The sequence below is a fragment of the Dermacentor andersoni genome, chromosome 1 (genome assembly GCF_023375885.2).
Source record: "Dermacentor andersoni chromosome 1, qqDerAnde1_hic_scaffold, whole genome shotgun sequence".
In the NCBI taxonomy this organism is placed as follows: domain Eukaryota; kingdom Metazoa; phylum Arthropoda; class Arachnida; order Ixodida; family Ixodidae; genus Dermacentor; species Dermacentor andersoni.
In genome coordinates, this window is record NC_092814.1 from 1,699,744 (window position 1) to 1,726,093 (window position 26,350).

General features: G+C 45.7%; 1 protein-coding gene across 6 annotated transcripts in view; it reads left to right on the top strand.

Annotated features, from left to right (window-relative positions):
* Positions 1-26,350, top strand: part of LOC126543970 (mitogen-activated protein kinase kinase kinase 13-like) — a 593,636-nt gene that overhangs the window by 447,118 nt on the left and 120,168 nt on the right. For 5 of the 6 annotated variants that reach the window (XM_055061158.2, XM_050191137.3, XM_050191141.3 and 2 more), the window contains one exon: positions 3,751-3,809. The exons of the other annotated variant lie outside the window; for it this stretch is intronic. In XM_055061158.2, coding sequence (XP_054917133.1) covers positions 3,751-3,809 — 59 coding nt within the window. The remainder of the gene's footprint in view (positions 1-3,750; positions 3,810-26,350) is intronic. 6 annotated transcript variants of the gene reach the window in all.

Here is a 26,350-nt window from a genome sequence, read left to right on the forward strand (position 1 = left end):
TCTACATAAGCATTCAGTACTCCTTGATTACGTAATGCCGCTATGACTGCTGGTATCTCTACTGATTCAAATGCCTTTTCGTAATCTATGAAAGCCATATAGAGAGGCTTATTGTACTCCGTGGATTTCTTGATAACCTTGTTAATGACATGGATATGATTCATTGTAGAGTATCCCTTCTTGAAGCCAGCCTGTTCCCTTGGTTGACTAAAATCCAGTGTTGCACTTATTGTATTTGAGATTATTTTGGTAAATATCTTATATAATACTGGGAGTAGCTAATGGGCCTATATTTTTTCAATTCTTTAACGGCTCCCTTTTTGTGGATTAGTATAATGTTTGCATTCTTCCAGTTTTCTGGGACCCTTGCAGTCAATAGACACTTCATATAAAGAGCCGCCAGTGTTCCAAGCATTATGTCTCCTCCATCTTTGATTAAATCGACTGTTAACGATGAAAAAATTTAGAGGACGCTTAAGCTTCGCCTTTAAAAGTGGAACGCGATAGCATTCAAAGGTCGCTGACTGCTTCTCATGCTTCCGGGCAACTGGAGCGTATGTAACCGTAATGTTTACCGGGAAACACTATCTGCGAACGCTATGCACGAAGGCAGGCTTTGCGGTAGGAATGCGGCCTCTGGCGTGGGCTGCGATGCAACGGAGGCAAGCACCAGTTGGAAATATTGCAAGGAACCGGGCACGCCACTCCGTGTCCTCCAAGACACCTGCATGCCAGCGCGCACAAATGGCGCACATGGCGGCTAGTCTGTGAATGGTAGAAATGCTGAAAAGAAGGGTTTCTTTGAATTTTCGCGTAACTGAATTATGTTTTCTAGATTATCTATGTGAAGCCTACTTTGCTGCTGCAGCTGATAGTCTTGCCGACAGTGCGACGACTCTGTCAACAGCAGACCACTCTCTACACAGTCCAACCAATGCAGCATCAAAACCAGTTTGAGAAAGGTTCGCTTTAATATCGCATAAAACCGGTTCATGGCCACCATATATTATTAAGATGTGCAACATTGCGCAAGCGTGTGATATCCAATAAATGGGGCAAAATAGTATATAGTATATAGATGTGCTGGAGCAAACTAGCCCTTAAAGAAACCATGAAACGAAAACTGAGAGAGGGAGGCGCGAGAAAAAAAATTTCCTGTATTCCCACATAGTGGCAGCACATGCCAAAAAAGAAAAAATGGGGAAATTGGCGCGCCTTTTAAACGTACACACGGCACCGTAAATATACGGCATTGACCATTTTGGACTTGTTCGCAGCGCCGTATATTTACGTCATTGACACTTAAAAGGTTAACTACCGGGCAAGTTCATCAACGAGTATTTCTTGTAAAATTATGGAGCTTATACTGTACTCTAACATTTTTAACTTCTTAGACTCAAATAACTTCTTCACAGGTGCTCAACATGGTTTCCGCCGATCCTGCTCATGTGACGCACAACTACTACTATTCACAGATCGCTTGCACGCCGTACTGGACAGAAGTTCCCAAGCTGACTGCATATATTTAGACCTCATCAAAGCATTTGATAAAGTATGCCTGGCACTTCCTATGGTCAAACTTTCAGCATTGAATCTAGATTGTAAACTACTAGCATGGCTAGAATATTTTCTTGCCAATCGACTTCAGTATGTCAAGATAAACAGTCACGATTCTTCACCAACATATGTTAAATCTGGCATGCCTCAGGGTTCTGTTTTAGGCCCGTTGCTTCTTTTAATCTACATTAATGATTTACCAAATTGTGTTTCTTCTAATATTCATCTTTACGCCGATGATTGCGTTATATATAAGAAAGTTGCTGTGAGCACGATGACCATATGTTACAATCAGACTTATATTCTATAATGGATTGATATGACAAGTAGCTTATGGAATTAAACAATAATAAGTACAAATTAATTTGTGTTTCTCACACAAACAGACACCATCAAATTTATAAACTTAGCAGTACTACGCTTGAACAAGTTTCGTGCTATTTATATCTCAGAATCAATATAACGTCTGATCAAACATGGAAAACTCATGCCACCGTAATAATTAATAACACAAATCAAATGCTAAAATACTTACATCAAAATTTTATTAAGTCTCTAACAGAATTAAAATTGCTTCTTTATGAAACCCTTGTGTGCTCCAAATTAGAATATGCTGCTGCTGTTTGGGATCCTCACAGTGATAACCTTATTAATGCACTTGAACTGATTTAGAACAATGCCACTCGTTTCATGCTAGCGAATTATTTTTGTGCATCCAACGTGACAGCAATGAAAGCCAGTTTATCATTGTCTCATTTATCATTACGCAGAAAAGTTTTTCGCTTATGCTTCTTTCATAGTTTACCATCATCATCATCTACAGACTGAGCTCATCCCTGCACCTACGTACCTTTCATCGTGGGTTGACCACATTAGTAAAGTTGTGTGTACATCCTCTCGCACAAACACATTTCTACACTCGTACCGAACACCTCGCATGACCGGAACCACCTTCCCACCAATCTTGTTTCCAACTTGGATCATTATTTGTTCAGACAATCCTTATTTGTATTTTTTCATTGCAGCTAACTGTGCTATATAGCGAGTCATTTTGTTTGTATCACGTGGTTTTTTTGTTTTATCATTATACTTTTTTTTTGTAATCTGTTTCAATGGTTTCTGCATTACCGTTTCTTTTTTTTTTTTTTACTTTGTATAACTTATCGTTCCTTTGTAACTCACTCCCCTCTACAAAGCATTTGCGTTTTAGGGTATTCAGAATAAATAAATAAATAAATGTTAGTGAGTGTTCAGGCCAGCAGTGCAAGGCAGGCCTGGTGCACCACGGAGCCTATTGAACGGAACGTTGACTGTTTGTAGACAATGCCTGTGTCCTCAGTGAGACAGCTTCGCACCTTGAGCACCTGTGTAATCGCAATAGAAAAGAAATTGTTCTGCTGACTGCACTGCAACTGGCTCACTGGATCGACATGAGCCGGTATGCAATATAAGGGAAGGAGAAACTATATAAAGCTAGAGAAACAAAACAAAGGCATTGTTGTAAACCAGTCTGGTGACTAGTTAAGCATCGATTGGAGCAAAACAAAGGAACTGTTATGAACTGGTCTGGGTGGTGGTTCTGAACATTTCACAGCTTCTTGAGGTTCTGGCTGCCGAAATTGCTCATCTCATTCAGTATTCCATTGGCAGTTGCAAAAATAAAAATATCAAAAGGTTTGTGCTACCGAGCACACACATTTCTTTGAAGGAAAGTTTATGAAGAATGTTCTATAATTAACCTGCAAACTTTGTTTCTGAGTTTGAAATGTTCAGTACATATTTATTCAGGCTTTAAAGTTTAAAAAGCATCGATGTGTGATGTTCAAGTGGTTATTTAGATGTTTGCAATGCCGAAACGAGATTTCGGAAACAGATTTTGTGTGGTATGCAACATAAAAAGAAATTCTGTTTTGGCTTTATTCTTGAGACATTTGTGAGTTTTAGAACTGTTTAGGTGGCTTGCTGTCCAATTACTTGTCATTAGCAGTTCATAAGGTGTCCATGTGTCAGCACACTGCATCATCATGCAAAAGCGTTTACAAGCATTGGTATAACTGTGGCATAAACATTCTTTGGATACCTGTGTAATACAAAATTAGACTTGACACAAATGGTGCACTATGTTTTGTTTACCTCATTTCACCAAAACAGAAATGAGCTCTTTTCTGAAGGTGTTGTTATACCCTGGCGCAGGATCTGACTACCTCTGAAGAGGAGGGTGAAGTGGATGATGAATACACTGCACGACAAGGGTAAGACACCACTGTAAACCTCTGGTTCTGCGCTCGGTATTTAGTGGTGCCATCTTTTTTGGTTTGAAGTGAGTTGTCATAGTGTCAAGTAATTTTGGAGCGAAGAATCTGAATGGTTCAGGGATTTGCATAAAATCTTAACAGCCAGATACCTAAAAAAAAATGAGTGTTGTGAGGTTCTTTTTCATGCTAAGATAAAACAATTTTATCTTAGGAAACTTTTCGAAGTTGACAAGATATTTTCATGAAGAAAGAGTAGTTGTTAACATTTTTTTTTTGTAACACCAGTAGTACAGAAAATTTGTTTACACACTTTTGCTCAGTGTTGTAGTTCAGTTTACTTCAGATTTCATGGTGATTGCAGCCAGATTGTCTGGATGGGCCGCTGTTTTCTTTCTCACTTGTTTACTTGGATGCAACAATATTATAGTACGTTTGAAAATCAGGGGTCCATAGTTATTTCTTATCCCAGGTGTCCTATGAAATACACATCAGAGATCATAATCAGCAAAAATACTAAGGTTAGGTTTGTTGTGGGTCAAACAGTGAGCCTCTGCTGCCGGTCAAAGAGTTATCTATCTATATATATATTCAGAATCCATAATTGTTGCCAATATAGTAGAACCTTGTTAATACAATCCCATTTCGTACAGTTACCCGGCACCAGTGTTCAGAAACTTGAGATTGAGAACAAAAAAAATGACCAAATACAGCTGCTCTTCTTTTTTTTTTTTATTGGTTCATACATTCCCTGAAAGTAAGATTTTTAGGCACCAATGTTCACTACACCGCCAAACTGTGATCGTATTGTCACGTGGAGTGACGTACGAAGAACACAGTAGCAATACTGTGAAAGATGAAACTAACTTTTATTGGCCGAACCTGTGCCCACAAAAACAGGCTACACTTAAAGAATGGCGACAACGGCGAACACAGTCGGCGATCGTCAAAATCTGATCAGCGGGTCAAGCGCTTCGGCTTTTATAGGTCAAATCAAATAAAAATGTTATTCATCTTCATCTGTCGTCGAATGTTCCAGAGCAACCGCTGGGACTGGCCTGCCTTCCACAAAGTTCTACACCATTCGTGTTGCGCATACATGCAATCAGATTACACAAGGTTCGGCGACAACAGACAGCGGATAGAAACTTCCGATACATGTAGACGTGTCCTGCACTGAGATAACATTTCTTAGACCTTAAAAGCGCTCACCCGTAAAAGATAAACGAGTTCACGTGTCAATTCCCCCCTCTCAAAGGGCATCGTCCCGATGCTACAAACATAACAGGAGAGTGAAACAAAAAAGGTCACCTGTTAAACAAAGTAACAAAACAACAAAAAACAAAGCCCAAGGTGACACAATCAAAAAAAGTCCAAAGTTCAGCTATGCGACATCCCCAAAGTTCATTAGCGCTGGTGGAACAGCTTAAGTCGCACAACATGAACTACTTCAGGTCGTGAGCGGCACCGCTGTGATAGCGAAATGCCGTCTGGCACCATCTCATAGTCGAGTGCGCCAGTGCGTCGGATGATCTTTTATGGTCCGAAATAGCGGCGTAAAAGCTTCTCGCTCAGTCCTCGTCGGCGTATAGGGGTCCAAACCCAAACATGGTCGCCGGGCTGGTACTCGACGTAGCGTCGTCGAAGGTTGTAGTGTCGGCTGTCGGTCCTCTGCTGGTTCTTGATCCGCAGGCGAGCGACCTGTCGGGCTTCTTCGGCGCGCTGGAGATAGGTGGCGACGTCAAGATTCTCTTTGTCGCAGACGTGTAGCAGCATGGCATCTAGAATAGTCGTCGGATTCCTGCCATAAACCAGCTTGAACGCCGTGATCTGGGTTGTTTCTTGCGCCACCGTGTTGTAAGCAAAGGTTACGTACGGCAGGATCGCGTCCCACGTCTTGTGCTCAATGTCGACATACATTGCTATCATGTCGACGAGAGTTTTGTTCAGGCGCTCCGTGAGACCATTCATCTGCGGGTGGTAGGCAGTTGTCCTCCTGTGGCTTGTCTGGCTGTATTGCAGAATGGCTTGGGTGAGCTCCGCTGTAAAGGCTGTTCCTCTGTCAGTGATGAAGACTTCTGGGGCGCCATGTCGCAGCAGGATGTTTTCGACAAAGAATTTCGCCACTTCAGCTGCGCTACCTTTCGGCAGTGCTTTAGTTTCAGCGAAGCGGGTGAGGTAGTCCGTCGCCACGACGATCCATTTATTTCCGGTTGTTGACGTCTGAAAGGGTCCCAACAAATCCATTCTGATCTGCTGGAATGGCCGGCAAGGAGGCTCAATTGGCTATAGTAATCCGGCTGGCCTTGTCGGTGGTGTCTTGCGTCGCGGACAATCTCAGCATGTTCTGACATAACGGGCGACGTTGGCGGTCAGGCGCGGCCAATAATACCTTTCCTGTATCCTCGATAGTGTCCAGGAAAATCAGAGGTGTCCAGCGGTCGGATCGTCATGTAGGGCGTGCAGTACTTTTGGACGCAGCGCTAACGCAACAACAAGAAGGTAGCTGGTGCGGACTGGTGAGAAGTTCTTCTTCACGAGTAGGTTGTTTTGTAGCGTGAACGAAAACAATCCGCACTTAAATGCCTTAGGGACAACGTCGGTGTTCCCTTCCAAATATTCGATGAGGCCTTTTAGCTCCGGGTCTGCTCGTTGCTGTTTAGTGAAATCTTCCGTGCTTATTATTCCAAGGAAAGCGTCATTGTCCTTGTCATCTTGCGACCGGCGATCGATAGGGGTGCGTGATAGGCAGTCAGCCTCAGAGTGTGTTCGTCCGGACTTGTAGATTACTGGGACGTCATATTCTTGCAGTCTGAGGCTCAACTGCGCCAGCTGTCCTGAAGGGTCCTTTAAGTTAGCTAGCCAACACAATGCATGATGGTCGCTGACCAATTTGAATGGCCTGCCATATAGGTAAGGGTGGAATTTTGCTGTAGCCTAAATGATGGCGAGGCATTCCTTTTCAGTCATAGAATAATTGCCTTCCGCTTTTGACAGCGACCGGCTAACATAAGATATCACCCTTTCAAGTCCGTCTTTCCTCTGGGCTAGGACGGCACCGAGGCCTAAGCTACTGGCGTCAGTGTGGATTTCGGTATCGGCGTCCTTGTCGAAGTGTGCAAGTACAGGTGGCAACTGCATGCGTCGTTTGAGTTCTTGAAATGCATCGGCCTGCGGCGTTTCCCACTCGAACTTGACATCACATTTGGTTAGATGTGTTTTCGGCTCCGCGATGCGTGAAAATTCCTTGATAAAGCGCCTATAGTAGGCACACATGCCAAGGAATCTACGCACTGCCTTCTTGTCGATGGGCTGTGGGAACTTTGCGATGTCAGCTGTCTTCTGCGGGTTGGGCCGGACTCCAGACTTGCTCATGACGTGGCCTAGGAACAGAAGCTCATCGTAAGCAAAGCGGCACTGTTCCAGCTTCAGAGTAAGCCCTGATGACTTGATGGCCTCTAGTACTGTGGCAAGCCGCCTAAAGTGATCGTCAAAATTTTCAGCAACGACGACGGCGTCATCCAAGTAAACAAGGCAGGTCTGCCACTTCAATCCCGTTAAAACCGCTAAAACCCAGCACCTCCACCAGATGTCACGTGGAGTGACGTATGAAGAACACAGTAGCAATACTGTGAAAGACTAAACTAACTTTTATTGGGCGAACCTGTGCCCACAAAAACAGGCTACACTTATAGAACCGCGACAACGGTGAACACAGTCGGCGATCGTCAAAATCTGATCAGTGAGTCAAGCGCGTCGGCTTTTATAGATCAGTCGTCGAATGTTCCAGAGTAACCGCTGGGACCTCTGTGCCTTCCACAAAGTTCTACACCATTTGCAACAGACAGCGGATAGAAGCATCGATAACATTCTAGAAACTTGTGATACATGTAGACGCGTCCTGCACTGAGCGATAACATTTCTTTGACGTTAAAAGCGCTCACCCGTAAAAGATAAACAAGTTCACGTGTCAGTATGATAAATTATTCGGCTGCTAGATCCCATGTGAACAAGCAAAGGCACGAGACACGTGTAATTAAGAGCAGTAGGCTCCTACCATAGCAGCTTCCCCTCAGTAGTCACCTGCCCGTGTGAAACAGCTCCTACGTAAAAATGCTGGCATGCTTCTTCTTTTGCTTCTTCTTTTGGTACCACCAAATCTCCACTTCAGCCCAACCAGCCCGGTGTACTGTGGCCTTTCGGGCCGCAGTGATCCTCACCAAGTGGGCACGTCAGAACTTTCTGCCAAAATGACCTGTCCAAAGAAGCCGCTGAATTCGAGGAGCGTAAATGTAAGGCTTGCCGAAACCTCAAAAATGACAGTGCGTGTCTGAGGTCGCTTCAACCCCACCAGCTTAGTGTGCATCGGGGTCTCATGCTGTAACGATTCACATGCTTAGCACTATGTGGACGTCAACCACAGTTGAGTCTACTGAATTTTTTTAGTTACTTCGAATCGTACGTTTTTCTGGTTAGTGCGTTATTTTCTCTTCTTTTTTTTAACATTTGAATGAGGCGCTACTGTATAGTGCAGTACTCGGAAGTAAAAGGTATGTTGACAATTGCCGTAATTGCCTTTTTTTGTAAAACAAATAATCAATCCATGAATCTGTCAATCAAATTTATGCATCTCAAGAAGAGAAAGGGGGTAATGGGAAAAAGCTGCATAAACTGCAGCTTGACTAATCCCAGCCCCCTAAGGTACAATTCGGCAGTGAGCAGCACTGACACACGTACAAAGTGACTTGCAATAAATATAAGCATTGCATAAAGAACACAAAAAGTGAGAAGAAAACATATGATGCCATGTAATAAAATCGCTAAGAAAACGTACAAGTGTGAAAAAGCTTTTGCTAAAAGAAGGTACAAAGCCTTAGTATGGGGAGATGGATTTGCACAAGGCTCACCCTACGAGCGACGGTCGGGAAAGGGCATGACACTCGTCCACTCCGCAATGCACAAAGGCACTACGGCAGGATTCGTCGACTCTCTGACATGGCACAGAGGAGGCTCCAGAGTGAGGTCACCAACAAGCATGGGTTTATTCACCCAAGATACAGCACAGTGTGACAGTCATGGCTTTTATGGGCAAAGGCTCATTACAAGACCGATAGAGTACGCGCACCCGCTGCACTAGGGCTAACCGGGAAGCGGTCCACCAAGAGCGAGAAAGAGAAGTTGCGGGAGCTAAGGTCCTATGTAACCACCTCGTTGATGTGAGCATCTGCCGGGGTGATGCTCAGCAGAAGAGCGCCTCAGGTGGAGAGAGCGCCTGGGTGGTGACGCTTGTGTGGTGACTCGACTCCAGAGGCATGGTGGGAAATGAGCTCTGGCATGTTAGCCGTGCTTGCCATGTTGCCGTTACAGCGGTGGTTTCCTGAGGTTGACCTAAGCACAACATGCGAGTTGGGGTACGAGGCATGGGAAGGCACCTTGATCCCCACAAGTAACAAAAAGAAATACAAAAATACAACTGCATAAAACTGGAATGCAGACCAAAAACAAAAGAAAAAGAAAAGTTTATAGTAAAAATTGTAACTGACAAAAAATAAGCACTTCATCATCGGTTTATTTGGAAATAAAAGAGCAAGAAGAAAGAATCATTCAAGTGTTTCTTCTGATAAGAAATGAAGGAAAAAGGAACATGTGGATGTAGTTTCCAGGTTCAGTCCAATAGAAATCTGGATTTTTAACTGAGCAGCAATGTGATATGATACTGCTTGTTGCCCATAATTTGTATGACAAAAGCGTTCTAACCAAAGGTCTGTAGCTCTCGTATTATATGCGAGTGCGCGATTGGCTTTGGTTAAACAAGCTCATGTAGTTATTTCCTTTTAGTAATGTGCTAGATGAAATCAGTAAATAAATTTAACTGAGATTATTCTGTATTTGAAAAAATATTTTGAAGTGTGGTCTCTAAGGAAATAATTGCTAAAGTACAAATTGCATGTCTTTGACATATCTTCAATTCATTGACATTTTCTTTTGAAGTGGTTGCCCATATTGAATGGCAATAATTTAATGTAGACAGAAACAGTGAATTATACACATTTAGTTTCACAATAGTGAGTAAAACATGCTGGTGTCTGTGTAATATTCTCATGATTCTGTTTAGCTTACTGCGAAAGAAATGAATTTGTTCGTTCCAAAATAAATTTTCTGAAATTTTCAACCTAAACTTCCAAGTGCAACCACAGTTAAACCTCGCAATAACAAAATCAGGGGGGTAACGCGAAAAAATTCACTTTCGCAAGAATTTCGTTGTTGCAAAATGAGACAGCACAGATAGGTAATGCATCACAGAACGAAACTTTACTGTCAAAATTCCATTAGCCTATTTTGGCAAGCTTTGCTCGAGGATATAGAACTGCGTTGCCAACAGTACAAAGTGCGCTGCATGCGTCTGTCAGCAGTGCCAGCACTGTCGGGGAGCAATATGCTTTCAGAGATACAATCACTTTTGCGAGATTTTGCGTAACTTGGCACCGGATGCAGAGCAACGGCACTCCAAGCAAACAGCAGCATTTCTCCAGCACACGCTGTCGCCTGTAGACGCCGACGCGTCCAGGGCCATGCGCAAAAGTGATCATATCTCGTATACCTGAAGGCAATTGATCGAGATTACGGCCCCTTCGCGCAAATCTACGTCTGGTGCGATGCCTGTTGGGTGGCACCGAAGCCAGCATTCTTGAAGCAAGGAATGTGTATTCCCGGACAATCGCTCAATCAAGGCCCGATGCTTGGCACTCCATGCTGCGACCGCCATCTCAAATGCCATAAACAATTCCATGTCGGTGGGACGTGGATTTCCTTGTTCTTGCTGCATTTTGCTCACCGAGGCACACATTAAGCACTCCACTATATGTGCAAAAACCATCGTCACATGCCGGTAGCAACATGTGTTTCAGCAGCGTAGCTTTATTTTTGGGCTTGTTGGTGCATGATTTGAATAGAAATGAATAGCGCGCAGAGGACAGGAGAGTAAAATTCAGACACACACGAACAGTACAAGTGCTAACTTCCAACAAATTTTATTTTTCACATACATCACTTTTATGCGCCCGAAGAAGGACCTATCGCTTATACAGTGGAATCTCGATAATACAAATCTCACGGGGTCACGAAAAATATTCGTATTAGCCGAAATTCGTATCATCGAAAAAATTTAAAACTAGCTAAATTAAAGAGTCAGAGGTGAACTCACTCAGGCACATGTACGTAAAAAGCATTTATTTCTTGAAGAACAAGTCTTTAATGTCATTCTGCCTGTTTTTCTTTGTCAGGTCACTTAGCAGACTGTTCAAATCCATAAAAACGCGTGCACTTGTCGTTGCAGATTTCATCCGCAGCCATAGCACGCCTCAGAACTTCGAGCGCGGGCAGCGTTTCAGCCGCCGGCGGTGGACCTTCACCGTCGTCCACGTCTAACACAAAGAACGCAGTCCGAAGCACAGCAGCTACTCATCCGATGGCACGTGGAAAAGCACAAAAGCAACAAAAGTGCCACTGCTTCAAACTCTTCGTGCCCAGTCGCGGCCTCCGTGCCGTTCGGCGCCGCGTCCGCGTCTCCGCACCGAAAGAGAAGGGGAGCAATCGCGTGACTGCGCGCTGTTCTCTTTTGCGACAGCCGGTAGGGCGGCGTTTATTAAGGCAAAAGCTTCGGCTCATGCTCGCGGTCGCGTCTGTCCGTGCGCTGGAATTGTGCCCAACTGTGGCCTCTCCTCCGCATAGCGGCGCAACCTCCTCCCCTCCTTAGCAACCGGCGCGCCGGTGGAAGGCGCGGCTGTGCATAGCAACCGTGACGTCACACAGCAGTAGAATGAGCGCGCGCACACGTTGGCCATGTGTCGGCGGGGGCAGCTGCACCGCCACTCCTTCGACAGACGTCTCGTTGCAGTCGAGTGAGTGAGACGCAGGGCTCCGAAGCGGCCCAGCGATTCCGTGCCAAGCGGTTCAGGGAAGCGGCAGCGGATGCTGGATTACCCCAACACCAAACGCCAGAAGAACAAGGAGCGAATGGCATGCGATGCCTGAACATGTCACCAGATGCGAAAGCAAGAGAGGCAGAACGGAAACGCCAACAGCGGCCAATTAGATCGCCGAGTACCAAAGGCAGGGAAGCAGAACAAAAGCGGCAGCAGCGACAGGCGATATCGCCGAACACCAAAGCGAATGAGTTGGAGTGCAGACGGCAGCAGCAACTGGCTATGTCACCGAACAGCAAAGCCAGGGAAGCGGAGTGCAGACAGCTGCAGCGTCTGGCTTTCGCCAAGTACACTTTAGAATTTCCAGTGTCTTCGGTAATTTTCGTATCAACCGACACGGGTCGAAAATTTATTCATAACAACCATTCTCTAGCATGTTGCAAAGTAATGGGGCTCGGCCGGAACCTTAGAAAAATTCGTATCATCCGGAAATTCGTATTAGCCGTGATCGTATCATCGAGATTCCACTGTACAAGCAGTATCGGGAGTCTCAGAAAATCTAGCTCTTCATCGCAGAGGAAAATAGGTGTGCTCACACATGTGCATCCTGCTCTGTTTATCTTGCCATAAACAGAGCAGGTCGAACATGTGTGAGCACACCTTCTATTTTACTCTGCGATAAAGAGCTAGATTTTCTGAGACTGATAACAGTTTATAAACGATAAGTCCTTCTTCGGACGTATAAACGTGATGTATGTGAAAAATAAAATTTGTTGGAAGGTAGCGCTCATACTGTTCATGTGTTTGAATTTTACTGTCCCGTCCTCTGCATACTATTCATCGCTATGCAACATGTGTGCCACTTAGAACCAATGTTTTTAGATTCTAAAAACGTTGCTTCGAATGAGTGATCAAACAAGATGGCGGCCATGACGGGTTTCCTGTGCGCGCAATCGCTCCCGGCACTTGGTTGTTTTTGTAAACAAAAATGGCGGCGCCCACGGACGTGTAATGTTATTTATTGAGGGTGTCTACTAACTGGGAAAACCAGGAATTCGGGATTTTGACTAGTCTGGAAATACTCACGGACAACTCAGGAAATTTGTGCTTCTATCAGAGAAAATTTATTCATTTATTTAGTCATTTTATTGAAAGGGGACAAAAGTCGCGCTTATGCTGGCCCGATTAACAGAGATGAATCATAATGAATCGTCTTTGACGCTGTGTCGTCGGCTGGAGGAGTTGCCAGTGTACTACAACTGACGAAGAAGATGCTTCAAATGTTCCGTGGGGTGAACGCGTGGCAGAAGAAGGATGAGAACAGAAAGGACCGACACATTGAGGAATGAACAGGAAAGAAAGTGTGCTGCCTCTTCTTCGAAGAAGATTGAGCTCAAAAAACGAAGTGTTGGCCGACGCCGAAATAGGTGTCCCTCATCCAAACCAAAATAAACTCTTTAAAACAGTGAAACGCAACACTAAGAGGTTGTGTGCAGGCTGAGAATATGTCGGGACAGTTGAGGCTGACTTTCCAGCTGCTGAAAGAGTATCTCACTTGTGGGAAAGTTCGGGCCTCATACCATTGAGCTCGCTATCAGTTGATAGAAATAGCTCATATTGGAAAATATTTGTTTCTGTATGCATCTGCTTTTTTATTTGTATTTGAACATGTTCGACTCGATTTGCAATGGGTTTTACAATTTTTTTCGAAGATATTTTATTCGCTGTGTATTCTACTAACCCCTCTCTTCTGTTCTTTTTTTTTTTGAATAACATAAGCGCTACTGCTTAGCATTCAAACTGGATCAAGTCGTTTTTAAAATTTTTAGCATGCTTACTAGAGAGTGACAGCATCGGGTGACATGGTGTCAAGCCCTTCTTGACATAGAACAGAGTTCTTTGTCATTCAGGAAATTTTGCAAAGGCACTCGGGGAAAACCTGGAAAACTCAGGGAATTTGGAAATGCCAACTTGGTAGACACCCTGTTTATTTATTTATTTTTATTTATTTACATTATACTGCGGTCACGAAGGACCATGCAGGTGGGAAATTTTTTTTTATACAATTGCACAGTTTTGTGGCACGAATGAAGCCGCCCGGCACACAAGCACACAAAGTGGATAATACAAAGCAAACATATTAGTGTAACTAGAACCATTAAAATAAACCGGTGCAACCTGCCCAGATAAAAGATATGGTATGTTATGCAATTTTAGTGCAAAGCAATTGCATTTGAGCACATTTTAGAGCCTGCAAGCCTTGTGCGAGTAGTTAATACGTGCGGTTAAGTTCCGTCAAATTTTGTTGATGTGGGATTGTAGTACAGCAACATTTCATTGTTGAGAGGTACGAAATGCATTGAATCCTTTGGGTGCTCGCCGGGGATACGGAAATATATCGTTGTTGCGAGAATTTCGTTGCCGCGGGGTTTTGTTATTGCGGGTTTCAACTGTACACCTTAACTGAGCATGAATGTTTGGCCCTAATTTGGGCGGTTGTGAAGTTCCACCCATACTTATATCTGCGACCCCTTTCTACCATCGCAAACTATCACACGCTCTGCTGGTTATCCTCGCTGAAATATCCTACAGGGGCCCTATAACGTAAAACTATTCCAATATGTTTTTATTCCAATCTCCTGACGTCAAATTTACGTAAACGCCGATGCAAGCATCGGGCGGTGACCCGCAGCGTTGTCTGAAGAAACCAATCAAACGCTCTCCTTATCTATAGGAGGTCACTTTTGTTGACTTCAGGAACGAATAACATTGCCTACACTGAGCGGCGTGTCTTATCTAATTGGCTGAAAAGAGGCGAGGAGCACGCTCAAGTGGAGAGGGATTCGATGGGGCCGAGCCAGCGCACTGAAAATTGATAACCGGATGAAGAGGATAGTGCCGGCGTCTGCAATTGGTCCGCTTTCCCTTACTTAGCTTGTGGTGGCTGGTCGAAAATCAAGGCGGCATGCAACGGAAGGTTAAGAATGCTGCTAAACCGGATCCTCAGCAAAAAATTGGCAGAAGGAAGTCGTAAACATGGAAAAAGTGCTCGAAAACGTTACACGGCCACGCAAAAAGTTTTGTTGTATGGAAATAAACCCATGCTCTCCCGCAGCTCCGAGTAGCCAGTGTCTGAGCGATCGGCGGCAGCCATCTTTTATTCTTTTCGAAACGGGGCAGCCTGCGGCTATTCAGAAGAAAATTCAGTTTTGTTCGGCATATTAATGCATCTTTAACGCGTACACGTCACTTTGACGCGGTGAGTCTTTGTGGTTTTGTGACATCGCGTGACAGAGAGGTGAAGTGGGTGCACCCCTAAAGCTTTTGACCAATCGCCGAGGCCTAATGGAGAAAAGGCGTCGAATCAGAAAGAACTATTTTTCTTTTGTTCAGTACAATCACGCATAATCCGTGTGTACACGTCATATCAGATGGGGAGCTATTGTGGGTTTCGTGACGTCGCGTGACCGATAGGCGAAGTGGGGGTGGTCCAAAAAAGTTTGTGACCAATCGCGGAGATCTGATTGCAGAATTGGAATAGAAAAGTTTGGAATAGCTTTACGTTATAGCGCCCCAGGACAACTTGGTCGCTGGTCGTTACGCTTACAAAGATATTCCTATTGAATCATTTACAAGTCTGGCCATCTCCACAGAGACACTGATTGCCTATCTCGTTACCTGGTCAATGAGCCTGCCAACACCCGACTGCAGCACTGTCATTTTCTGTCTGCCTTCGCTAACATTGCTGTGAGCACTCCTTATGCAAAAAAAGTGAGGCGTGCAGAAAGGACACAAGAGAAGATAAGTGGACAACACGAACGGCGTTCGTGTTGTCCACTTTTCTTCTCTTGTGTCCTGTCTGCACTCCTCACTTTTTTTGCATAATGAATCCTTACCAACTAGCCCAGCTTTCTGTCGTTGTGAGCACTCCTTGAGCGTCTTCACTCTTCACCTACCTCTGTCTCTGTTCGCGAATACGACCTTCAGTACGGCATTTTATACCACCAGAACTACCACACCGACGAGCCTGCCTTTCTTTTTGTTGTGCCTAGACACCTACGTCAGACTGTGTTCTTTGAGCTCCATGACGCATCCACTGCAGGACACCTTGGGGTATCACGCACATACGACTGCACGTGCCGTTGCTTCTAGTGGCCCAGTCTTGCTCGCTCCATCTGACGCCATGTTGTTGCCTGTGATTTCTGCCAGTGTAAGAAGTACACCTTAGGTGCTACCTGCCCGTCATCTCTAGCCAATCACTATTCCTGTGGAACCGTTCTTCTGTGTTGGGTTAGATCTCCTCAGCCCCCTTTCCCACGTCATCTTCTGGGAACATATGGGTAGTGGGCAACTGGGCAACTGATTACGCCACTTACTGTGCCATCACATGGGGGCTTTCCCTGCCAGTTATGCCACTGACATCACAGACTTTTTCTTGCATGACATTATCTTGCTTCATGGAACTTTGCGATAAATGCTTACTGACCATAGTCGTAACTTTTTGTTCTAAGCTATCACCAACATTCTGCATTCCTTATCCACTGAACGCAAGCTGACCGTCTCGTACCATGCTCAAACCAATGGTCGGACAGAGCGGTTGAACCGTACTCTCAGAGACATGCTGTCCATGTACGTTTCCAAGAGCCGACTGGGACGTTACCTTTCCTTACGTCAGATAATTCTTCTCATCATGACTCTGGCAGATTTTTTCCATTTTATGTTTTATATGGTCGCGAACCAACCTTTCCCCTTGACACTGCACTCCCTCCTGGTGTTACCTCGTCAAGCGAGTCCGTGTGCGGCGCCATTTCCCTGGCTAACCATGAGCGCCAGCTTGCCCGTACTTGACTGATGGTCTCGCAAACTGCTCAGCAGCTTCTATACAATGTCCACTGCCGTGACACGTAGTTTTCAGCTGGTGCTCCTGTGGTCACCTTCGCATTATGTTTCAGAGAAGCTCCTTTCCCAGTGCCCATTGCCAGGCATGGGTCAGAATGCTTATGAGCAACCCCTGACTCATCTCACAGGTAGAGTAGGTGAGGAAAGGTGAGAGTTAGTATGAGCAGAAGTGAATGCCGGTTATATCATTATAAGAGAATAAAAATCACATGTTGGCATGAGCATATGAACACTAGTGTTGATGACTGTGAGTATGTATGTGAGTGAGTGGGTGCAGATAATGGAAGAGATTATGAGTGAGTGTTGGTAAATATAGGTGGACATGAGTAGGAATGTGAGTGTGTAGTGCAAGTACACGTGAGCAAGGAGAGAGCCTGCAAAAATATTGGGTATGAGTGAGCCTATTCTGCCGCCATGTAGCACCAGCTGATCTACGAGATTGCGCTCGTCAGTTCTACCTTGCTTTCTATTCTGGCGTCCAGTGATGTTGTAAACCTCAGTAGGCTCAAAGCCTACTACACTGCTTCTGAGTTGAGCCTTTGATGGGTTTGGGACAGCGCTTACACTGTTGGAGTTTGTACTACTCACCAGTTTTCATCGTGGCGAAGAGGCCAGTGGTGTGAAGATGCCGATTTTGAAGCTAGTGCAGGCTGTTGCCTTTAGGGCAAGTGCAGTGTATCCATTTGTACGAGGGCGATACAGAAAGTAATGCCTCCAAGGTGATACCCTTATTTGTGTTTGACAGATAGCACTGATACAGGTATCAGTGGAAAGCTTGCAATGTCAGCTACAAATGGTGGCATCATTTTTCAACATAGTCCCCATTATGGGCAACACACTTGCGCTAACACAAAAGGTTTTTCATGCCGTCGGGGAAGAATTGTGGTGGCTGCAATGACACCATTGCGGAACTGCTGCTTCCACCTCCACGTCACAACTGTAGTGTTGGCCCTTAAGGTGATCCTTAAGTTTGGCGAAGAGCCAAAAGTCGCAGGGCGCAAGATCCGGACTATAGGCAGGATAAAAAAAAAATGTCGCATGAACCTCAGGTGCTGCAGTGCTCACAGAGTTTCGTGGCTTGTGTGCGGACAAGCATTGTTGTGGTGCAGAATTGCCTGTTTACGAGTACCTTTGCGAGTGCATTGCAATCTGGCCCGCAGTCACTTTAGGGTGTCAATGTAGCAGTCTGAGTTTATTGTCTGACCGTTCTGCAGAAATTCAGTATGCACGACAGCCTAATCCCAGAAGAGGATCAACAACACTTTGCCAGCAGATGGGACAACTGAATTTTTTTGGCAGAGGAGAGGACGTGCAGCGGTGCTCCACCGACTGACACTTCGTTTCCAGATCGTAATGATGTGTCCATGACTTGACGCCAGTAACAATTCTGTGAAGAAAGTTGTCAGCTTCCTGTTCATATCGCAGGAGCAGCTGCTGAGAAATTCTCTTCGACTCTTTCTTGTCAATCGTCAGTTGCCGTGGTACCCAAAGAGTGCAAATCTTCTTGTAACGCAGGAGGTCATTAATGATGTGGTTCTCTGAACCAATGGAAATGAGTGAGTGAGTGTTGTCGTGACCTCGTGTTGCTTGATCCTGCGATGGCCCCGAATCAACTTGTCCGTCTGATGTTGATGATCCTCATCAGAGGTCGTTGCGGGCCATCCACTTCGGTGCTGATCCTGGAGATTTGATGCGGCTGGATTTTGGTCTTTCACAGTCCTTGCCCACCTCCGCGCAGTACTGACGTCAACACAGGCATCCCCGTAAGCTGCGGTCAGACGGCGATGAATGTTGATTGGCACACAACCTTCTGCAGTCAGAAATTCAGTTACAGGCTGCTGTTTCAACCAGACATCACCACTGGATGCCATGGATTGCTCAGTTACTCTGGAACGAGAAGAGATAGGAAGGTGAAGCAAGTGACATTCTATAGCTTAAACATCAGTGCATTAAAGATAAAGTTCAAGATGTTTGCAGTACTATTGGCAAAGTAGTGGGCTTCGAGGCATTACTTTTTGAATTGCCCTCGTAAATAGACTTGTATATAGCTTCCTGTCTGTGTCTTTCCACATAACAATATTACTTCTAGTATTTTGACCTTACTTAAAATTAGAATTTGCTTGTCATTTAGGTGCATGTTTTCAAAATTTAGGGCCTTATGCTTAGCACGAGAAATGATGCCTTGTGTTTTCTTGGCATAATTCTTAATCAATTTCTTTCATACCAAACATACCAATTAGAGATATTCTGGAGCACCACATTTGTGAAATTAACAAGAGTTTTTGTATTTGTGCCCCTGAAAAAAAGTGTGATGTAAAATCGGCATATGCACTCCATTTCATGTTTTCAGCCGTATAAAACATATAATTTGTATAAACAGTAAAGAGTAGGGGCCCAAGAATGCTTCCTTGTGGCACACTGTAAAGGATAAATTAAATTTTTGAGTTTGAACTGTTATGGCTAACATACTGAAACTGATGCTGGAGACAGGAGGGCAAGAACTTGTTTTCATGGCCACGTAGTCCATGTTGCTCAAGCGTAGCTAAAAGTGTAATGTGCTCAATGCTGTCAAATGCTTTTGTGAGATCCAGATATACGTCTCAAACTACCTCTTTTGCATCAAGCACTGCACTCAATAACTAATAAGGCCAATTGTGATGATTTGCCATTTGGGAAGCCGTACTGTGCTGTCGAAATAAGCAAGTGTTTGTCAAAAAAAGTGTGCAGTTGCTTGCACATAAATTTTTTTTCCAAACTTTGAAAAAAACTGGTGAGATGGAAATCGGCCTGAAATTATTTACACGTAATTTTTATCCCCACCCTTGTGGATCGTTATTACCTTTGGAAGGCAACTCTGTTCTAGAGCTAAGTTATACATTGCAGTTAAAACAGGTGCAATTATGTCCAGATCGATTTTAATGGCCTAATTTACATATCATTAGCATCACATGATTTTAAATCTTCTAGGCTGTGAAACACCTTTTTAACTTCATTCCCTGCCATCAGAAAAAAACATCATGCTTCCAGAAAAGCTTTTTGTTTTGTAAATCGGTGGAATACTTGCTGAATTGTAATTTTTAGGCTCCCCAACAGCTACAAAATGATCATTTAGGTCATTGGGAAGGTCTGCTCCACAGACAACAGTGTTGTTCACGAGCATGTTATTACACTTATAGCTACACCGGTATCGGGCTGTTAAGTCACTTCCAAAGAAGAGCATAATTATTCACCACATCGTTAAAATAGGCTTGATAATACTAATCTGTTGAAGCTTTAAATTTCTCTATATTATTACGATATTATCGCGAGATGCTCAAGAAACGAACCGCCACGAGAACGACGAAGTGGGTCTGTGCCCTTGACGTGAGCGAATGTTGGCCTGGCGCTTTGGCTCCAGCGTAAATAGCCTGTAAATAGTCTATTCCGTCTGTGTCTTTCTACACATAACATTCTGGTGGAGGTGAGCGATCCCCGTCCTCGCCATGGAACTCCAAAGTAGTCGGCACACCGAGCTTGTCACCCTACCTCCCGGTGACTAGCCCGCCTCTGCAATGGCTTCGGCTGGTCCGACTGCTCCAATCGTCAAGGTTGCCCAACGTCGTGACCCTGGTGTGTTCTCTGGCCTGGAGGGACAGGATGTTGACGAATGGATCAAGCTATATGAACATTGCCAGCGCTAATAACAGGTGGGACCCAAATATTATGCTCGCCAATGTCATCTTTTATCTCGGCGGCACCCCACGCGTGTGGCACCAAACACATGATGATGAGATAACCAGTTGGGACAGTTTCAAAGAAAAGCTATGGGAACTGTTCGGCGACCCCATTGGGCGCAAAGTTGCCACGAGAAAAGCTCTTGCGTCTCTTGTTCAGACATCTACAGAGCCATACGTTTCATACATCCTCAACGTCTTGGCTCTATGCCGCATAGCTCACGATACTATGTGTGAAGCAGATAAAGTGGCACATATGCTAAAAGGCATCGCCGACGACGCTTTCACTTTGCTTGTTTTTGGCAACATCTCAACTATCGATGCCATCATAAAAGAATGCCGTCGCCTTGAACAAGCTAAGAGCTGCCATATCTCACACCACATCACGCAGCTACTCAACACTGCTGCTAGGTCGACATGTGAGGGTCGACCGCGTCAGACTACCACCTGTGACAACGTAACCCGTATTGTTCGCCGTGAACTCGAGGCCGCCTGTTCGCCCGCTTTCTGAGCGACGCCTCCTGTTCCACCAGCAACTACAATTGCGATGATTCAGGTTGTCATCAGACAGGAATTTGAGAACATGGGTCTGAACTCCGTGTGTTCAACTTCTCAACCCAGCGTTCCCCAGTTCTCTAGCAGCCCTCCTCGTCCCTGGCAGTCTTTTTCTGCCACATCTCGCCGCAACCCGTCCAAATGGCATACCCCTGATGACACGCCGATCTGCTTCCACTGCTGTCGCATCGGCCACGTCGCTCGTCACTGCTGCAACCGATGGCCACCACCTCCTCAAACATACGCCGCCGCTTATCCCCGCATCTTTGGACCTTCTGTTCCCTATGCTACCCGCCATGAACCCACTGCCGCTGATGCTCCTGCTCCAAACATTCGCTACAGCCGCTCGCCCTCACCTCGACGCCATCAGTCTCGTTCGCCCCAACCCCTCACTTCTCTTCGCCGCCTATCGCTTCCCGGATCCAGCCGGAAAACTAGGCACTGCAGCTTCTGGAGGTGAAGCTGCGTTGTCGACCCTGCACTCAAATCCTCTGCTCATGTTACTTACGAACCAAAACCTTCTTGACGTTGATGTTGATGGCTATCCTGTCACAGCACTCATCGATACAGGAGCACGTCTTTCTATTATGAGTACTGCCTTCCGACGAGGACTGAGCAAGCTCCTCACCCCAGCGTCGGCACGCTTCGTTCGTTCGCACGCAGTACTGTGCCTATCATCGGAATGTGTACGGCACGTGTCAGCATCGCCGGCCGCCACACTCCTTTGCTCTTCACCGTGATTGCTCATTGCCCCCACGACCTAATTCTCAGCCTCGATTTTCTCTCCACGCATTCTGTTTTTGTTGACTGCTCTGCCAGTACCCTTCTCCTTGAGTTACCGATTCTAGCAGAACCTTCTGACGCACCCCAGTGCGCTTATGCCCCACCGGCTTTCTTTGCCTGCCGCCAAAGTCAATAGCCTATATTGAACATTTGTCTTCCACACCAGTTCCTGATGGCGAGTACCTCGTCACTCCTCTGCCCGACATTCCACTGCAGTTTGACGTTACCGTGCCTCACAGTGTACTTACTATTACTGCGAACCGCACTCGCATGCCTATCTCTAACTTTGGATTGGCAAAGCAAATTCTACCACAAGGTATTTGCCTTGCCAACGCTGATTGGCTCGGCGACCATCATGTGGCAGCGTTATCGACCGATGGTTCTTGCGAGCTCAGCAGGCCCCCTGCGCCAGCCTCTGGCGCCGATATCAACATAAAGAAAATGGTTGCGAAGAACCTGTCCTTTGCGCAGGCTGAAGACCTTTACCAAGTATTATCGTCCTACCAAGATATTTCCAACTTCAACGATTGCCCTTTCGGCCGGACGCTCGCGATCAAGCATCAGATTCTTAGTGGCGATGCTACACCTATTCACCGACGACCGTATCGAGTTTCTGCGTCGGAACGCCGAGTAATACAAAGTGAAGTGAACAAAATGCTAGATAAAAATATCATTGAGCCTTCTTTGAGTCTCTGGGCGTCACCTCTGGTGTTGGTTAAGAAGAAGGACGGCACGTGGTGCTTCTGTGTAGACTACCGTGATCTGAACAACATTACTAAGAAAGACGTCTACCCGCTTTCACGTATAGACGACGCCCTTGACTGCCTGCACGGTTCCAGCTATTTCTCTTCTATTGATCTTCGTTCTAGATACTGGCAGATTGCTGTTGACGGTATGGACAGAGAAAAAACCGCATTCATCACACCTGATGGCCTATACCAATTTAAAGTAATGCTGGTTGGATTATGCAACGCCCCTGCCACCTTTGAGCGTATGATGGACTCCTTGCTCCAAAGTTTCAAATGGTCCAGATGCATCTGCTTCCTCGACGACGTCATCGTCTTCTCGCCAACGTTCCAGACTCACCTTGAGCGTCTAACAACTATACTTGATGTATTTCGAAAGGCGAAGCTGCAACTTAACTCGTCCAAATGTCGTTTTGGCCACCGACAAATTACTCTTCTGGGCCATCTCGTTGACTCTTCCAGAGTACAGCCTGATCCCGACAAAACTCATGCTGTCCGAGAATTTCCGGTTTCGAAGACAGCCGCAGACGTTCGAAGTTTTGTAGGGTTGTGCTCTTACTTTCGTCGTTTTGTTCCAGATTTTGTGACAATTGCTAGACCCCTCACTAATCTTTTGAAGAAAGGCGTACAATTCTCGTGGGGTACTTCGGAAGCCGCTCCCTTCTCTCGTCTCGTCGCTCTTCTAACCTCCCCACCCATTCTCGCCCACTTCGACCCTGATGCCCCTGCAGAATTGCGTACAGATGCCAGCGGTCATGGCATAGGTGCCATCTTAGCCCAGCGTCAGCGTGGCCAAGATCGCGTTATTGCTTATGCGAGCCACCTCCTAGCACTATCGGAGCGCAACTATTCCATTATGGAACAAGAATGCCTTGCTGTTGTCTGGGCGGTTGCAAAGTTCCGTTCTTACCTTTACGGTTGCCCTCTTTCCGTAGTCACTGACCATCATGCTCTTTGCTGGCTCTCATCGCTAAAAGATCCTACAGGCCGGCTTGGTCGATGAGCTTTGAGGCTACAAGAATTTTCATATTCCGTGGTGTACAAGTCTGGCTGCCTGCACCAAGACACTGACAGCTTGTCGCGTTACCCTGTTGACCACTCTGACTCCTCCAATATTACCAATGCTGCTTGCGTATTCTCTGTATCACAGCTGCTTCATTTCACCGACGAGCAACGTCATGACGCCTACATCAGAGCACTTATCGACCGTTTTGAACACTCTCCGGCCGATGCTACTCTACACCTCTTTGTCTTTCGCGACAGTACTCTGTACCGTCGTAACCTTCATCCGGCGGCTCTGAGTTCCTACTTGTAATACCTAAACACCTCCGCTCCACCGTTCTAGAAGCGCTCCACGACGCACCAACGGCAGGCCACCTCGGCATATCTCGAACCTTTGACCGTGTAAGTCACCGTTTTTTCTGGCCGGGCCTTGCCCATTCCGTATGACGTTACGTCGCCACTTGTGAACTTTGCCAACGACGCGAGAAACCTTCCCAGCTCCCCGCTGGTTACCTGCAGCCACTCGACATCCCTGCTAAGCCGTTCCATTGTGTCGGCTTGGACCTCCTCGGCCCATTTCTGGAATCTACATCAGGAAACAAGTGGGCTACAGTCGCGGTGGACTACGCGATTCGCTACGCTGTAACCTGCGCTCTTACGACCAGCTGCGCAACTGATGTTGCGGACTTCCTCCTACATGATATCATTTTGATGCATGGTGCTCCGTGTCAATTGCTAACAGACTATGGCGGTACGTTTTTGGCCAAAGTTTTTGACGACATCATGCTTGCCTGCTCAATACAGCATAAATTTACCACCTCCTACCACTCTCAAACGAGGTTCAAACTGAGCGTTTGAACCGCGCCCTTACAGACATGCTGTCCAAATACGTTTCAGAGGACCACCGTGACTGGGACCTGGCTCTACCTTACATTACCTTTGCATACAACTCTTCCCATCTCGAAACTGCTGGCTTTTCCTCGTTTTACCTCTTGTATGGCCGAGAACCGACGCTACCACTGGGCACTGTGCTTCCATCCACCACATCTTCAACTAGTGATTATGCCCGTGATGCAATCACCCATGCTGACCATGCTCACCAACTTGCGCGCGCTCGTCTACAAGTATCTCAAGACAAACAGAAGCAACGCTACAACCTCCGTCACTCTGATGTCCATTTTGGGCCCAGCACTCTCGTGTGGCTTTGGTCACCATCGTGTAAAGTTGGCCTTTGTGAGAAACTGCTTTCCTGTTACACAGGCCCATATCGCGTGCTCCGCAAAGTGACCGATGTCACCTATGAAATCGTTCTAGCCACGCCCACTACATCCTCCACTGTGACAACCAGTGACATTGTCCACATTGCCCGACTCAAGCCCAACACCTCTCCATGCGCCTTGGATATTTAGCAGCACCGTGACGGCCCCGGGGGGGTAGTATTACGATATTATCGCGAGATGCTCAAGAGACGAGCCGCCGCAAGAATGACGAAGTGGGTCTGTGCCCTTGGCGCAAGCGAATGTTGGCCTGGCGCTCTGGCTCGAGTGTAAATAGCCTGTAAATAGTCTCTTCCATCTGTGTCTTTCTACACGTAACAATATCTTTAGTTTTCACAAACTCCCAGTACATGCAGCTTTTTAAATTTATCTGCCTGTGAAGATAACTTTTTATTCATATTTTTCTAGATTTTTTGTGTTTGCTGCACATAGTATCAGAGTTCTTTTTGTAGATAGCTTATAGTTCACAATAAGCACTTCGTACATGCTATCTATAACAGTATCCAATAAAACATGGCTCCCATCATAATTCTGAACTTTTGTTCGAAACCTTTGTAGGGAACAATCAGTAAAATCTTGGGTACAAGAGGAATGTGTTGCTCCCCCCCTTTCTTTTCCTTCAGAAATGAAAGCAAAGGTAGGGAAATGGCCACTGATATCATAAACCAGTGTTCCACTTGACACGATTGCACTGTCTGCATTGGTAATAAAGAGATTAAGAAACCTCCCAGTTTTTTTTTTTTTTTTTCAGTGATGCAGGTATTATAACGTTATTAAACATGTGAGGATTGATAAAAGACCTTGAAAACTGATAAATTATCTATTTTTAGGTCTCTGTGAGAATGACTAGTACATGCTTATTTTGTGGCACAAATTCTAACATTCTTCTTATTTCCCACAATGCCAGAAGAAATTGTTAATGTTATCATCATCATCATCATCAGCCTGGTTACGCCCACTGCAGGGCAAAGGCCTCTCCCATACTTCTCCAACTGCCCCGGTCATGTACTAATTGTGGCCATGTTGACCCTCCAAACTTCCTAATCTCATCTGCCCACCTAACTTTCTGTCGCCCCCTGCTACGCTTCCCTTCCCTCGGAATCCAGTCCGTAACCCTTAATGACCATCGGTTATCTTCCCTCCTCGTTACATGTCCTGCCCATGCCCATTTCTTTTTCTTGATTTCAACTAAGATGTGATTAACTCGCGTTTGTTCCTACCCGCCGTGGTTGCTCAGTGGCTATGGTGTTGGGCTGCTGAGCACGAGGTCGCGGGATCGAATCCCGGCCACGGCGGCCGCATTTCGATGGGGGCGAAATGCGAAAACACCCGTGTACTTAGATTTAGGTGCACGTTAAAGAACCCCAGGTGGTCGAAATTTCCGGAGCCCTCCACTACGGCGTGCCTCATAATCAGAAAGTGGTTTTGGCACGTAAAACCCCATAATTTAATTTTTTTTTTTCGCGTTTGTTCCCTCACCCAATCTGCTCTTTTCTTTCCCTTAACGTTACACCCATCATTCTTCTTTCCATAGCTCGTTGCGTCGTCCTCAATTTAAGTAGAACCCTTTTCGTAAGCCTCCAGGTTTCTGCCCCGTACGTGAGTACTGGTAAGACACAGCTGTTATGAACTTTTCTCTTG